The 17,125-nt window shown below is 28.3% G+C and overlaps 3 protein-coding genes across 5 annotated transcripts; 1 reads left to right on the top strand and 2 right to left on the bottom strand.

Moving 5' to 3' along the window:
- Positions 1 to 612: 612 nt before the first annotated feature.
- raptor (regulatory associated protein of MTOR complex 1) lies at positions 613 to 9,719 on the bottom strand. The gene is made up of 24 exons (XM_069132865.1): positions 9,579 to 9,719; positions 8,720 to 8,947; positions 8,521 to 8,623; positions 7,877 to 8,118; positions 7,654 to 7,800; positions 7,397 to 7,581; positions 7,259 to 7,318; positions 7,059 to 7,159; positions 6,856 to 6,989; positions 6,369 to 6,752; positions 6,236 to 6,310; positions 5,902 to 6,159; positions 5,656 to 5,799; positions 5,314 to 5,569; positions 5,177 to 5,218; positions 4,841 to 4,986; positions 4,664 to 4,761; positions 4,484 to 4,592; positions 4,248 to 4,411; positions 4,000 to 4,170; positions 3,683 to 3,924; positions 3,452 to 3,616; positions 3,062 to 3,344; positions 613 to 2,980 (listed from the first exon to the last, which is right to left on the bottom strand). Exons 1-24 carry the CDS (start codon positions 9,642 to 9,644, stop codon positions 2,785 to 2,787), a joined length of 3,999 nt encoding a protein of 1,332 aa, XP_068988966.1. The 5' UTR covers positions 9,645 to 9,719; the 3' UTR covers positions 613 to 2,784.
- A 33-nt stretch (positions 9,720 to 9,752) lies between these two features.
- Positions 9,753 to 14,488, bottom strand: LOC138190225 (uncharacterized). 2 transcript variants are annotated; one of them, XM_069132870.1, is made up of 8 exons: positions 14,473 to 14,488; positions 12,828 to 13,091; positions 12,550 to 12,707; positions 12,089 to 12,245; positions 11,428 to 12,012; positions 11,051 to 11,341; positions 10,672 to 10,946; positions 9,753 to 10,082 (listed from the first exon to the last, which is right to left on the bottom strand). In XM_069132870.1, exons 2-7 carry the CDS (start codon positions 12,883 to 12,885, stop codon positions 10,675 to 10,677), a joined length of 1,521 nt encoding a protein of 506 aa, XP_068988971.1. In that variant the 5' UTR covers positions 12,886 to 13,091; positions 14,473 to 14,488; the 3' UTR covers positions 9,753 to 10,082; positions 10,672 to 10,674. The 2 variants fall into 2 exon arrangements, with proteins under 2 accessions (XP_068988971.1, XP_068988970.1); XM_069132869.1 differs by having other exon boundaries at positions 9,754 to 10,082; positions 10,711 to 10,946.
- LOC138190226 (malonyl-CoA decarboxylase, mitochondrial) lies at positions 13,553 to 16,739 on the top strand. 2 transcript variants are annotated; one of them, XM_069132871.1, is made up of 10 exons: positions 13,553 to 13,832; positions 14,443 to 14,583; positions 14,728 to 14,868; positions 15,111 to 15,263; positions 15,328 to 15,481; positions 15,586 to 15,725; positions 15,793 to 15,928; positions 16,033 to 16,254; positions 16,335 to 16,440; positions 16,517 to 16,739. In XM_069132871.1, the coding sequence occupies exons 1-10, from the start codon at positions 13,620 to 13,622 to the stop codon at positions 16,623 to 16,625; spliced, it is 1,515 nt and encodes a 504-aa protein (XP_068988972.1). In that variant the 5' UTR covers positions 13,553 to 13,619; the 3' UTR covers positions 16,626 to 16,739. The 2 variants fall into 2 exon arrangements, with proteins under 2 accessions (XP_068988972.1, XP_068988973.1); XM_069132872.1 differs by lacking the exon at positions 15,111 to 15,263.
- The last annotated feature ends 386 nt before the right edge of the window (positions 16,740 to 17,125 follow it).

Genomic DNA, 17,125 nt, shown 5'->3' on the forward strand with positions numbered 1-17,125 from the left:
CATTTAAATACTATATTCAAGCAATAATTTGTTGCGACTATAATCAACGAGATTGTGATATGGTGAGATTCTATTGTTAACAGAACCAGTTAAAATATACAAACCGTTAGTTACACTTTGATGACCCATTCCTTCACTCTGATTTACACTTACATTTGCAAAGTGACACTGCAAATCTAAGAATGTCGATGATCTGAATATTAGTAAGTAACTAAGTTCATATATACATATTTACAATGTATATATGTAGGTTTCTCCTTCCGACATAAACCAGTCAATGACAGTTACAAGACTAATCAACCAATTTGTACCATATTAGTCGATACGTATTGCTATATATATAATCATGTTAATTCATCGTTTATTCTATAATAATAGTTACATTTTATTTATGTTATGACAGTTATCACTTATTACTGTAACATATCTATTCAAAAATAAATCACACGATTAATTTAAATACTTTGATAATTCTCTAAAATATAATAATAATATGATTAATAATATAATTATTATTCATAATTAGTAATAAAAATTTTTAAGATATTATCTGTTACGTACCTTCCGCCATTACCATTTACATTTGCGTTAGTAAATAAACAATTGTGCAAATTAATCTTACACTGAAATAACATAATTATATTATATTTGTTACAAGGCGATCATATATGTATAATAACGGCTACAGCGCAAAATAATACATCATATTCGCCCCGTCGTGAATTATTTTCCTAATGTTTCACGTTTCCGATAGTTATCGTTAACGATAGCAATATGACGGTGCATCGTATATATAATAATATATACAGAAATAATTCTAGGCGTTTATATAACAATTAATGCTGAATTTAACGAATAAGTACCATTTAGATGTCTCCATTAAAATTCCCATCAAACCATGTACATGTTATATAATGTGTCCCGGAAGTTTACAATCAAAATAACCAATGTATTGGCAGAAACACATGTCACAAATTAATAAATTGTAATGCTACATCAATTTCACGATTAAAATATGTTATCTTTTCCATTTAAATAAATATGTCTTTCTCCAAACACAAAGCGTGTTTTTAATCTATATATAAATTTTTATATACACGCACAAAGGGTTCTATGCCACAAATAAACATTATTTGTTATATACTACGTTATTAAGTAAAAATTTACTCTTTTACATTTATACGTGAGTATGAATGCACTCAATTTTTTAAACATCTTATATATGCAACTACATCAGAGATCCTTATTTTATACATATATTTAAAGGATAGCAATCCACATCTCTTATCGCGTTTCTGAATGCTAAATGTTACTAACAAAACTATTGTATATATAATACGAGGAAATAAATCTATATTTTTAACATTGCGGTTTTTGAAACATTACACTTGATATTCTATACTTATGTACATTTTTATTCGCGAATTTATTACCTGATTTTTTCTTGCTCTTCCTTATCATTTATGTAATTTAGATTATACTCATATTACTAATGCATATGAAATCTGATTGCTTCTTCTTGATACATACCGATGTGACGTTTCTTTCAAAACGATTACAATATCCATAAACAATAACGGTAGCAATGAAGGGTTACAATAGCAATATAAAATACACACACATACAACGTATAAATATTCATAAAATACTTTCCAAATAGTATAGTGGCTTAATTAGTCAAATACAAATTATATATATTTGCTTAATTATTTAAATCATTTGTCACTGAGAAGGCATTTCCTTACAAACTTTTTAAGTTTTTAACATGATGAGAGGTATTTTCACAAGTTACAAAGAGACGCTTATAAACCATTATTACTTAAACGCAACATTAATACCATTTAACAAATAATATTGTTGTTGATAAATATATGATACATAATATTTACAAAAACAATTCTTTTTCTTTAAAATTGCAACGAAAAGTTTCATAATGAGAGTTATAAATAAAAACATATACATAAAGCAAATTTACAAAAAATTTTTCATTAATACAGAAACACTGTTTCATATAGTTGCCATTTTAAGTAATTTATTTCGGTCCTTTTAATCTTTACTATATTCATTCTTTATTATTGATCTTTATTATTATTGATACTAGTCATAAACTAAATGTAGTTAAATTATTTAAATAAATTCTAGCTCCAAGACTAAAATTTTGTAAAAATATTAAGAGATAAAAAGAGAATTAAAGGAAGGAATTATTAAGAAATTGTGAAAAACAATTGAATCTTCTATTACCTAAATTTATATGAAACGTTATTCATAAATCTAATTGGAGCTAATTTTGCATGGCACAATAATCAAGGTTATTTCCTTGCGAATGTTACAAGCTTTATTAAATATTAAACACATTCATACATACATTCAAATCTTCTTCGTTGCATCACATACGCATATATTATGCATCATTATTCGTAAGAACATCAAATTTTTTTCAACTGCGTTTCAAAATATTACATTGCCCTTGCACATGTAGCTTGTATTATCTTCTCTTTGGTCGTCCCTAAAGACTTTAGTTGCTTCACAGGTTTTGTAATCACAAGAATTATTGTTAGTTTCTCCACATAAATTAATTCCAAAGAAAGGCGTTTGTAGATACGAAAAAAACGCAGTAGAAAATCGTAAATAAGTGAAAAATAAGAATGCATCTTCTAATTTTCCTAATAAAGTCCAATATTACGCCCCTAACATTTGTTTTCACTGACTATTAGTGTTAAGAGTATCAAGTACCATTGATTTACATTTGTAAAAATAATTTTACAACAATTCCATCTCTATTAGTCATCTGCGTGATTCAGACGCATATGCTGTGATAGTATTGTCTACGCAACCAGCTGCTAGAATCACACGATAGGGATGAAAACTTAGACAACTTACTGGACTAATACGAGTGGCCATAAATCCTTCATGAAATTTTATTGTGTTTAGGTGTTGACCCATAGTGTTATATACACTTATACAGTGATTTGTTGATCCACTGAAAAGAATATGCATAAACAGATCTGAAATAATCTGTATAATTTTACTATGATTCCGGTCAATAATATCTTAAACTTACCATGCAAAAATATCAGCCATTTCATGTGCTGCCAATGCTGTAATACCTTGTGTTATCTGTACAGTGCTCACAGAAGAATTTTTTCTAAGATCAAATATTCTAATATCTCCTGAAGATGATCCAGTGAACAGTTGCGGCGCAGATCTTTCACATTTTCTCAAAGATGTGCCTAGCACCCATGCTGTATGCTCTCTCCAAATCATAACTCTTGATTCTAAAGGGGGCAATCTTCTATCAAATAAACGAACTGAACCATCTCCACAACCTACTGCCATCATGGCACCTATGTGTAATTAAATAAAATAATGTTTACTTCTATCACATTTTACACTTTTTACATGTATATCTAATTCTGCAATTAAATTAATATAAAGTATGTAAGAAACTAACCTATACCATCGACGTCAACGCATGTAGCACAACAATCAGCACCTGTTGGTATATCTTGTTTCTTTAATTCAGTCTCTGCATCCCAAAGTCTGACAATACGAACATCACCTGTTACAGCCAATGTAAGGGATCTTTGCTCCCACTTAGTAACTAATCCAGCTGTTGCTACAAACAATTTTAATTAATGTACATAGTTGCAATAAATACATTGATATTCTAGAATATACATACCGGTAGTTGCTTTTGTTGCAGGTTGTATATCAGCCATTGCTTGCCAAGCAGTAAGTAAAACTGGATCGCGATTTAACATACTACTATAATTTTTCCACACTCTAACCGAACCATCGTCAGATCCAGCCATTAATAACGTTATATCGTGAGCATTAATAAACTCCAGCGCTGTAATACGAGACATTTTATTTCCATGACTTGCACAATAAGTTAACTTTGTACCGGTTTGACAATCCCATACCCTGTAAATAAATAATTTATTAAATAATATCATGTCTCATATGATAGTAATAAAATTAGACTATTAAAACAAATACCCGAAGTAATCTTTCAATGCTACAGCCAAATGAGGTTCAAAAGGATGAAATGTTAAAACTTCTGGAGAATGTGAACACCTTGTGTGAAATACTTGTGATTCTACCCTACTTTGTACTGCACGTAATTGTTCTTCTCTTGCATCACATCTTTGTTTCTTATTTCTTAAGTATCTGAATATTGAAAACTCCAAGTTAGTTTTTCCCTTTGCAATGATACAATAGTAAGTAATTACATTAAGAATTCTTACCGCCATTCTCTTTCATAATGTGCTCTACTTTCCATGTCATTCATTGATTCAGTTTCAATTTCTAAACTAACAGGCTGAGCAAATTGAGCACAACTCCACTCAACAAATTGTGAAGTAGTTAATGGTGTTTTAATTCCAGCAACTTCATCTGCTTCTTCTGAAATCTGCAATAAAATACCGCTATAAATATAAGTAAAACATAGCATTACTCATAAACGACATCAAGTAATTCTTACTGTATTGGGAATTGGTTTTCTTGAACGATTGCCATGCAATGGTATTCTCGACGAACGTAATAAATCTGTTCCAGAGTTTACTGTAGGTGGTGATTCTCCTTTGCTATTACTTTATTTTATAATAAGTTAAACATAACAGTATAAAAATCATATATAAAAATATATTAAATATTAACTAACCTTAAATATGTAGTACGATTTGATGGAGAAGGCGGAAGAGACAGTGACGAAGATATTTTTGTTTCAATTACTTCCTTAGGTGCAGAGGATTCTTTGACCTACAGTTAAGAAATATTGTACTATTTCATTAAATTTTGATATAAATCAATGTAATCATTATTAAATCATCATGTTTACCTGATTTCGAATATGATTTGTGACCTTCTGAGACATAGTAGCAACCACAGGATGAGGATCATTGTCAAGACTGCATAATCCATGCCACAATTTCATATATACACTACCATAGGAAAGACTTGGCAAATTTCCAAGAGAACTGTGCCCTACAAGTAATAAAAAACACAGTTTATTGTATTTTATTTTTAATATAGAAAAATATCTGTTCCTTACGATAATGTGCTTGTAAATAACAAAATAGTGATATAGCATTGGCTATAAATTAAAAATTACGAGATCTAAAAATGAAGGATGAACTATGTACGAACATGCAATGGAATTTCCAATCATTATTACCAAGTGACTCGCAAGGTTTCCTCACGAACTCCCAATTATTTCCTGGTACATGAATGAAACAATACAAGGAACTGTTATCGAAAATCCGCCAATAAAGCTAGTAACTCTAGCTAAAAGCAACACATTTTATCACTTACCTAAGCTACTAATAGACGACGACGACGACACTCTTTTAATACGATCCTGACCAAATCCATCTGTACTATCCACACTGTACGTGTTGTTCGGAGAAAGCATTTTCAACCTATCTCTAGAACTAATACGTCTCATTCCACTAAATGGCGATAACGTCTCCACTACGAGATCTTTTCGACTATTTTCTTCAGCCAATGCTAATGTTACAAACGAATTTTCAAAATGTAATACCATCCACTGAAGTGCTACTACTAATTCCTGTAAAATAATTCATAATTTTTTTTATATTAAGAATATTACATATATAATTAGAATATGTATTGTTATACGACAAACTTACATACTTTTCTAACTAAGGGACACATGTCATGAGACACAGTATTAATAAGCGTCATAGCTATAATTTGATCAATATTATTCGCATGTTCACTTCGTGTTGTTACACTATTTATGAATGTTCCCAAAGCATAAACACTCGCCGCTCGAACCTATATAATTTTATTTCTATTTTAAATATATTACTATCACCATGCATAAATATTAATACATTAAATAAATGAATTTGACCTCATCATGAAATGATTTTATACCTCAGGAACTGGGTCCTGTAATAATATAAACAGTTTTTCGTGGGCAATGTCTCTGACTCCGCACCATCTTGCTTTGTCATAATTATGCCAAAGTCTCGCGAGACACAAACATAGCCATTGTCGTAATAAAGCATTTGAATCTCCAAGTTGTTCCAGACAAATTGAGACGAGGCTGCCGTGATTTGCAGCTACTTGACCCGGTCGATAGTCATTTACAATGCTAGCCAAAACAAATGCTGCTAACGTCCTATGTTCACTCTAAAACAGAATAGACTTGTATAAAAAAGTTGCATGAAAAAATTTTTCGATAGAATTATGTATAACAATATAATACCGGTATAGAAGTATCCTGAAGAACAGATAAAAAATATTTATGCCCTCCATCTCGTACGAGATCTGCTTGACAAGTCTAAAATATAATAAATAATTAATGAAAGGTTTAAGATATTGAAATTCTTAACACTTACACTATCAACTGCAAGAATCTTTGCCCAAATGAAAACAAGTAGTGGACGTAGTTCTCTGGCATTACTTTGAAGTAATTTTAAAACATATGGAAAAATGCCTACACTAAGAGCCAAGTTCACTGCCCATGGACCAAGATCAAGAAAACGCCCTAATAACTCTAACGCTCTTAGTCTATGAACTTGACTTAATAACACTTGTAGTACTATTGGCAGTTGCTCTGGAGGATTGCGATTCTTAGAACCTAGTGTAAGCCATACTTGAAAGGCTGTCAATTGTTCTTCAAAAAAAGGTGAATGTATAAATTGATCTTCATTTTCAAGAATAGATGGCAATTGTGCTAAGCAGAGATCAAGTGCCAAATCCCATGCCTGCCACATAGGGTGCTAAATTAATAAGAGATAAATATATTAATGAAAGAATAATAATAAATAAAAAAAATACCTATTTTTTAGAAAAATATTAAGGTTAAAATATTTTTCTATTTACCTGATAAGTAGGTGGTAATTTTGGGCAAGAAACTGGAGTGCAATCATATGAGCGAAGTATTCTTTCAGCAAGTAAGAAATTTCTAAATAAACTAGCTACTAATAAATCTTGTCTGAATAATCTCTGAAATAAATCTATAAATCGAATATATTTAGTATGTGTCATTTATATATTCTAACAACAATTATAGTATACAAATTTACCTCTTGGCAATGTGTTCCATGCAATAGTGTCAGTAATTGCTGTAAAAATCCAATTAAGTTCCCCTAACATTGTTCTTCTATCAGTCAATTGTCCTGGAATTCTGAAATGTATTTATCATAATTTCAACATTTTATTTCGTTCAAGAAAATACTATATACATAAGTACTATAAACTTGTCCCTACTATATATAATTCTTACTTGTCAATTAAATCTAGTGATATTTTTGGTACCAACTTTGATGTATTTTGCATGACAAACCTACAAAAGAAATAGAAGTTTAACTCTGGTACTATACAAAATTTGGTATATCTTCAACAAATTATATTTCTATCTTACCATCGCAATGCTATTTTTATTGGAGTTGTAAGACATGATGTAAATATGTCTGCAGGTAAGTCTGGATTCATAGGTAAGATTTGATTAGCAGCGCATGCTGCCAATTGGATACAATTTTTATAGGATGGTGCAGTGGCACTTGCAACTCCAGTTGCACGATTCTGTTGAACTGCCTGTTTTTCCATCTATAAGGTAACATTTTCAATATGGTTACATATGACAATTACTTTTACTTAAAACTCTCTTAATATTTATACCTCATATTCTTTCTCGTGTTGCTCTGCAAATTGTTGAAAAGACTCTACAATGATACCTGCATTAGAGCAGTCATATACATAGATGCTAGGTGCACCCATCCATGTCTGTAAATCATATACAGACAAAGGAATGTATTGTGTATATGTCTGCAATAATAATGTGATATTAAAAATATTTATCAAATTATTATTTATACTAATTAAAATGCTTGAGTTTACTAACTCTATTAAATACCCAAATTTCACCATTACTAGTAGGTTTAGGAACACCATGACCATTATAATGAAAAAGAACTCTTTCCTCCTTTGCATTTCGTCTCAAAGAAGTACATAATTTTTTAACTTCTTCAACAGTGGGGTCTAAACTTTGTTTGTAACGAGCTCTTGGTTGCCATCGTTCATACTGTTTTTGTAAATTAGAACCTATAGTTTCTAAAGCTTTCTGTGGACTCACTGACAAAGGATCTATAAAATTTTAAAAATTATAATTGTTCTAATTGTAATCAATAACAATTAAATTTCAAGTCACAATTAGATCATTTGAATGGAATAATTAAAACCAGTGCAATTTTTGCTTATAATTATACAATTATACAAAACTATAAAATAATGCAATCACAAAAAAGAAATTATGCACATTTGAAATAACCAGTAAAAGAAAAACAAAGGAAAGAAAGCAAAAAAACATTCTCATACTACAGATAAAATATTCAAATTTATAATAAATATAACGCCATCTACAGCTTATTTACTAAAATCGCATTCATTTACAGACTGCTGTCATCCACATGCATAACCTCAAAATGCATTACATAATGGCAATGGCAGCGGGGAATTGTGGGGATGTAAATAAACTAAAATAAATACCGATCCAACACTCGAGACGTGCGCACGGTTGCGTCTTGACAATATCCGGTGGATCAACACCAACGTTTAAACATAAAACTAGAGCCACGCTCACAGTTTTCATCTAGAAAATAGAAATTTATAAAACTCTATCATAGAATTAAGTACATAATTTTTCAGGGTATATCAACCAAAGAAGCAAAGAAAAAAAGTAACAAACCCGTTCTTTCATCCTCCATGTCTGTGTAATGCAATTTACGCCTTCAATTGTCGCTGTATGTCGTGGTTTGCAAAATGCAAGCTGCATTTTCCAATCGTCCTCCTCCGTCGATTTCAAATTCTCTTTCTCGTGGCATGGCTTTGAGGCAATTACTGACATTGTAAGCCCGTGACTCGGGAAAAGTTTATATCTTACTTTTTCGAGAGACACGTTTCGTTCGTTGAAGATCTTAAATCGATATTACATAAAGATGAATTGAAACTATCAACTGACAATATTCAATAAACGACAAAAGCACAAACGACTTTTAACAGAGCACAATTTCGTAAGTTTACTTCATCAGCCGCCATCTTAAATCCCTAACGATGTTACCAATGAACTCTCACGAACTCACGAACACGCAGATTTTTTGATCGCAATAATCGTGTACAGATGGTGCCACCTGTTACCCGCGTTATTTTTTAACTTCCTTCCTCGTTTAAACGTTATTGAAATTACAGAAGCATAAATAAATGATGGAAAATAACAGTAGCACCAATTCTTTACAAGAACATTTTTATTTATTAAATACTATTTAGTAGGTTACTTTATAACTAAATCATTGAAATCGCAATCTAACTTAACAATTTTTTTTTATAAGTAGTTTTAGCTGAATAACTTACTGAAATACTTTCATATATCTGGGTAATTAAATTTAATACTATATACGTATATGCAAATTGCATGTATATGTGTAGAAGCACATATATATACGAAAAATTCGCATTACAAGATGTATCATTGAAATAAGTATTACATCTTTTTGTTTATCACGCTTTTGTAATTGGTAATCTACATGCTTATATAATTACGTGCTTACCAATATTTTTCTTGTGATGAATGAGTTAAGTAGTACATGAATCCAGTAACCCGAAGTTAAACACATTAAAAGTAGAAAAAATGTGTTTCATGAAATTTCACAATGTTAAAATTCTAGAAAAAATATTATAAATTAATATTATAACTTCATTTCCGCAAAACATCAAAAGCAATATCTCATTGCATACTATGTACACAGCCTATATATACAATATTTATTTATTCTATATACAATTTTAATTTTGTTTATAAATTCCTTGGAATGAATAAATTCGCATTATTAATGATATAATATTAATAACTTCCTGATTAAATTATTTGATACTTAAAAATGTCGTAAGATATATTAATTTTGAAACTCTTCTTGTAATTCATTTGGTTTAGCATCTTCTTCACTTGTTCAATCTCCCCTAGTCTTTAATCCAAATACTTGATAATTTCAATACTTTTTTCTTCATTTTAAACATCACTGAATAGTTTGAGAATTACTAAGAGGTTTGTAACCCTGAAATTTATAAAATGTTCATTACCTTATGATGTCAAAAATAACATAAAGCGTGTTTGATTGAAATGGAAATTAAAGGTGATGTTTAATTATTTCCATTAAAATTCGACACATTGTATATAAAAATCCAACAATAAATAATTCATAAATATAATAAAGTGCATATAAAAGCATGTATTTAAATGGAGGAAAGAAAAGTAAGGAAATGTTAGAAGTGGTAATGGCAATGCAGAAGCAGTAATGGCAATACAAAAGCAATAATGGCAATGCAGAAGTAGCTCGTATTGTTTAGTGCTTAAAAATGAAGATAATAAAAATATAGAATGATAATCGATACAATAACGTAATCCATACACTGACAATGACATTCTAATGAAATAATATCAAGATTCAAGATTCAAGAAATAATATCAATTTCATTTCTCGTATATCAATTACTCGGATGATCATTCTGTAATAAGAATTGACGAATGATTGTCATTCTATCGAGGCGCTACTATGTGTTAGACGCTAATATATTAATATTATTTTGCAATGTGTGAAGACTGTCATGGACAGTCAAAGAATATGTAGTCTGTACAATCTGTACTTGTTAGCGATTCATGCTGCCATAATAGGGCTGGCATACACTTATCCGTTTGCTTCCTGGTCTTATGGCGTTATTAATCGAATCTCTTAAACGTTCTGTAAATGTTTTATACTCCATTTCTGGATTATTTTGACCAAAGTCAAAATCTGCAACTTCCACTGTAAATCTTGCTTTACTTTGTATGTAATATGCAATGCCAAAAATAATGAGCACCGCAGCAGCAAGAGAACAAGAAACAGGTACCACAATCACTGATAATTGTGGCTTTGTTGTCACTAGAAAACACATTTAAAAATGTAATCAAAGCAATTAATATTTGTAGAAAGACAAAATTTGTATCATTATTATTATTATTGATATTAATATTTATAACATATACCTTTATAAATATTTATTGTCAAGGGATAGATTTGTTTACTGACATCATTATCTAATATAATTAATATTGTATATATGCTAGGTTCCAAGAAATAATGTATGATGGAAAAATTACAAGAATAAAGGTTATCTTCTGTATCGCATGTTTCATTTCCCGTAACATTATACTTCCCTCTATGAAAATAAAGGCACTTATTAAAAGGTCCTGAACCTTTACATGTTACATTAAGAGATAACATATCCCATGGTTGAATCCAATTTGTACCCTCTACTGATATATTCATTATAGGTGCTAGAAATTCGATAAATATACATTATTATAACTTATACTGAACATAAATCATTATTTTATATGATCTCATACAATATATTACTCACCACGAACATCAATTTTTTTAGTGAAGTGCCCATATGTTTTATTAGGATCTGGTGGAATTATTGAAGAGTTGGAACAAATATAAGGTAAAGAAATATTTACATTGGAAATACTGACATTTTCTGAATTATTTAGAGGTATAGGTATTGTTGTAGATATTAATATTGGTTTTGCAGTTATGCTTTTATTAGATATGGTAGTAGTTACCACATCTTCTGTTGTAGTATTTGATATTGTAACATTTGGCACAGTTATACTAGGAGGAATAATTGTTGTTATTACTGGTAGAACAGTTGTAGTAGGTGGAACAGTTGTTGTTGGTGAATCGTATGATGCAACGACCAAAGCTTCTAACACATGTGATGTATCGGGAGTTGTAAAATTATAGAGGAAATTTAAGTCATTCGTTTGACCAAAATATCTGCAATCTATAAACCAATAAATTGATACTGATGTGGCTTTCATCAAATAATCCATATCTCCTTTTCTTATATTTATTGTCATGTTTGCTTCAGATGCTGAAGAGACGTATGTATCCATTGATGTTTTGTTGGGCTGTATAACTTTGATGTCTCCATTGAAAGATTCTATTAAAACATTAATTTGATGATATACATAATAGACAAAAAGTCTAGAAGAATTTTTTAAAAATTCTTAACTTACCAGTCACATAAAACTCGGTACGGGCACTGGTAACATCCTGCCACCAAAACACGACATATTTATAAACCACTACTTCAACTTCATATTTTCCAATTGTATAATTTTCATGGGCAATATTTAAATTCCAATATGTTGTTGTATTTGATATAGCCCCTGTCTATGAAAGGTCAAAGTTATATATGTATTCAAAATTAGTATTTAAGGTTTTATACATTAAGGTTTTATAAATGATAATACTGAAATGTAAGAAAAATATTATAATATAATAATCTGATTTTTTTTATTAAAACTGTAACAAAAGGTTTTTGAGCAATTAAATTTATTTAATATTGCGTCATAAGGAATTATACTTTTATAAAACTTCTCTTTTCAGGGCAAAGTTTACAATTCAATTGATAATCTAATTTTGAAATGTATTGATAAACTATTTTGAATAAACTATAGGATAAAAAGAAACTAACCTCATATATATGAGGAGTTAATGCATTGTCACTCCATTTATATCTAAATGTTTCTGATGGTCTTATACCATTATAAAAGATATCAGCTTTAAATGTAATAGTTCCACCTAATACTACAGGGCCATCATGTGTTAATGTAATGTTATAATCAGCATTAACTGTAACACAAAAGAAAGCTAATAAAATGTTTGAATCTTATCATAAATTAAAATAACAATAGGTGTAATTACAAAACTGAATAACTGTCACATGAAACAGAATACAGATAGTCAAATTACCTTGAGAAGTAGATAAAATATACCAAATGAGACCCCAAGAAAAATGCACTATCTGCATTCTGTACGTTGATAAAGGGTCACATTTATTTTCGAAAGTATGTACGCTTAGTAAAATTTGTTTTTGATCGATCTGCAATTAAATACGTATCATAATGTCTCCGACTATAGCACCATTTTAGTACTAATGATTGCCAACTGTTTCACATTGTACACCTTTTTTGACAATACGTTACGTTAGAGAGGAAATCCTTCCCTCGGTTGTATCTATCACGAAAAGTAGCAATAGAGAAAAGATTAAAAACTATTATCAAAAGAACTTTCATATTTTGCTCTGTTTGTTACACTGTATATGTTATTAAAGTCTGACATTCTTTTTATACAACTTTTATTTAAATTTTCCAATATATTAAATAATCAATGTTATTAAAGGAGTGCATCTTTATCAATATAAAAGTGACAAACAGATCGAGGATTTTATTCATATATCGCAAAAATTTATTTAAATCCTTTCTTAGTTTATTGCATAATTACCATTTAGCTTTCTGATAGGCTAAATTTTTTATTTAATGTATGTTATGTATAAAAAGTACTCAATATTTTAATGCTATCTAACTGTTATCCTTTAAGCTAAATGTTAATATCAAAGTATGGATGTCATATCAGATAAAAATATCTCTATTATAAAAAACTCAACTAAGTTAAGAGAAGCAGTTACCTTTTGATATTAGTTTTGTAATTTCAAGTAACTGAAGTATTTTTTTATATGATTTATGATAGTTGTCAATAGTAAACATGATGTTCAAAAGTACACATGTGAAAGCATTAGTTCATATTTATAGTAATAAATGTATTTTAAAAGATAATGCAACACAAAAGAGTTTCAGATCTTTTCTTATACGGAATCTATGTGATACTTTTACGTCCAGTGAAACTATTTCTTTTGAAAATCAATTAAAAGGAGTATTCAAATTTAAAAATAGCAATATTTGTAATTGGATTGTTGAGGTTAGTAACATAAATTATTGTTTAATATTTCGTAAATGTTACTTAATCTTTAATGGTTAACAATAATTGACAAATGAACATCAAACATATTTAACATAAACCAATAAGTTAAACATATAAATTTTATTCTTCAAATTTTATATTTTATTTTACATTTAAAAATTATGGTTTACATCTCTAAATTTTTGCATATTACACATATTATCTTTTAAAACAATGATATATATCGAATTAAAATAAATAAAAATTATTTTATCTTACGTTCATTTTATAGTACTATCATATATAGAGTAAGGTTATAACATAACCTTATATTGTCGTATTATTATAAAGTTTTACAATATAAATACAATAATAAAAATAATTTTATCTTTGAAATTACATTTTCCAATATAATATATTATTTAACCTTTTTGTTAAATTATTTATAATAAATAAATTATTTTGAATTACATAACCAAAACATACTTCTCAAAATCGTTACTTATATAATATTTAACATAAATTGCAAATAATAGAAATATTAATTTATAAGTTTCAATTAACAATATTTCTATGCAACATACATAAAATCATTGCATAATATAATAGAATTAACATTTTATTTTAGAACAAAGCTCGTATTTTATGTAGTACATACCAAGAAAGTAGCAAAAATGACAAGGAAAAAATTTTGCGCATCTTAGCATTTAAATATGCTATTCAACATCCTGTTATATTCAATATAGCAGAAAAATTTGTGTCTACAGAGGTTTGTATGTTATTAATTTTTTGTTAAATAAAATATTTAATTTTGTGATATTAAAGCTTAAAAATCCAAAAAAAACTTTTAAATCGCATTAATATAAGTAAAAAATACTTGCAATTATTTTGTTCTGTTTTTCTTTTATTTCAGCCAAACAATGAGAGACGTATAGTTTCTTATGAACGAAATTTAAAAAATGCTTTAACACCAGATTACCAATGGTTGTTTATTACAATTGGAAGACTTCAAAATGGTGTAAAATTTCTTGTTGATTTAAGGACAGATATATTAGTAAGCAATTTAAAATGATATAAATAACATAACTTCAATTTTAATGATAAAATTACTTCATGCTATATAAAATTCATATTTAATGTTCTAAATATTTCAAAAAATAGTTATTTTCTTAAAATTTAATTATTGATTTACAATCTGCAGTCAGTAAATTTTACACTAAAAATATAATAAAATATCTTACTTACAAAATTATAAGTAGAGCACATCACTTATTTTTATACAAATATATTTGTTAGGAATTAATATTAAAAGCTAAAGACACAGAGGAAAGTATTGCAATCCAGCAATTGAATATTACCTTACGTGATTTATTACTACTCTGGTTTTCAGTAGGATTTCTGCATTTAGAAAGAGTAACATGGCAAACTTCATGTGACATTCTACAAAAGGTATACAAATGGCAAATAAACAGTATAACATATTTTATATTCTTTATTATTTGAAAATTGTAAGATTTCAGATTATGAAGCAATACATCCCATAAGAAATTGGCTAGATTTGAAACAAAGAGTTGGACCATATAGAAGATGTTATATTTTTACTCATCCTTCAATGCCACGAGAACCTCTTGTTGTATTGCATACAGCATTATGTGATATTATACCAGGTATATCTTAATAAATATCTTTTACACATAAAATTAAATACAATATAATGAATAATATACATTAAGTAAAAACACACAAAGTAAAATACATTACTAACATATAGATAGTTTAAGAGGTATTGAAGAAGCGAAGGTCAGAATTCTTGATAATCCAAAAACAGAAGTAACATTTTTAGAAGAAGATAAATGCAAAATAAAGACTGCAATATTTTATTCAATAACTTCCACACAGAAAGGATTACAAGTACGTATATAAATATCTAAAAATGCAAGTTTATGTAACATACAAATCAAAAGGCAATTCTTTTCAGGGTATTGAACTTGGTAATTATTTGATAAAAGAAGTAGCAAAACAAGTGTTATCAGAATTTCCTATGATAACCGAATTATCTACTTTATCACCAATACCTAATTTTAGGACTTGGTTTTTAGAAAAAACAAAACAAGGTAATTGCAATTTATTTCAAATGGTCATAACATTTATTAATGTTAATATAACCATATAAGATTGAGCACCAGAATATTATACTTTGGTATAAAATACTTTTTAGATATACATAATGTGTTTACAAATGAAGAATATGAATCTGTACAAAAGGTTTTACACAATGAAAATAATGAAAATATCGTTTTGGGTTTAAAAAAAATTTTTAATAATTCATTATGGACTCGTGATATTGCAATATGCGAAATTTTGCGGAAGCCATTACTTAGGGCATGTGCATGGTATTTATATAAGGAAAAGAGACGAAATTATGCTTTAAATAATGTTGGTGGGTTGATTGTTATGAATCGAATTTTATACATATCATGGAAAAATTAATCTAAACAGCTAACATTTTTTATATTACAGCAAACTTTCATCTTCGTAATGGAGCTGTTATGTGGAGAATAAATTGGCTGGCTGATCCTTCACCACGTGGTGTTGGAAATAGCTGTGGAATTATGGTAAACTATAGGTAATTTAATCCATATCTTTATTTAATTTAATATATTTACTGTGTTGTATATTTAATTAAGTATTCATTTCAACAGATATTACCTAGATGAATGTGAAAAAAACAGCCAAAATTACATTGAAAATTATTTTATAAACACATCTGAAGATGTAATTAATCTTGCTAACCAGTTCGAAAAATTATAAAACAAATTTTACGATTATAAGCAGGAAGTTATTCAATCTTTTTCTAAGAATATTTTTAATGTGAAAAATATATAAATAGAAGTCTATGTAATAAATAACGGAATAAAAGGAAAATATATTTTAAATAATGGTACAATTATAAGCTAGAAATGGAATTGAGTCATACATAATAAATTTTTATAGATTTATGATGTGTTATTTATTTATTAAAGCTAAGATTTGACAAAGAACATTATTGAAATATTAAAATCGGAAGAACTTAAAAGGATAGCAATAATTAATCAAATAGCATGAAAACTTCTTTTAAAAGTACTTAATTTGTTATCCAACTTAACCACGTTTTAAATCACACACTATTACCAGAAAATTTAGAAATGAAATACATTTAACTTAAAAATTATTAAATTAAAATTAATATTATTAATATTTACGTTTATGTTTTGTATTTTTTAAATATAAATTTTATTTTACATTTTCAAATCTTTGACTCATATATACAA

The sequence above is a fragment of the Bombus flavifrons genome, chromosome 3 (assembly GCF_040668555.2).
Source record: "Bombus flavifrons isolate JBK064 chromosome 3, iyBomFlav1_principal, whole genome shotgun sequence".
NCBI lineage: Eukaryota > Metazoa > Arthropoda > Insecta > Hymenoptera > Apidae > Bombus > Bombus flavifrons.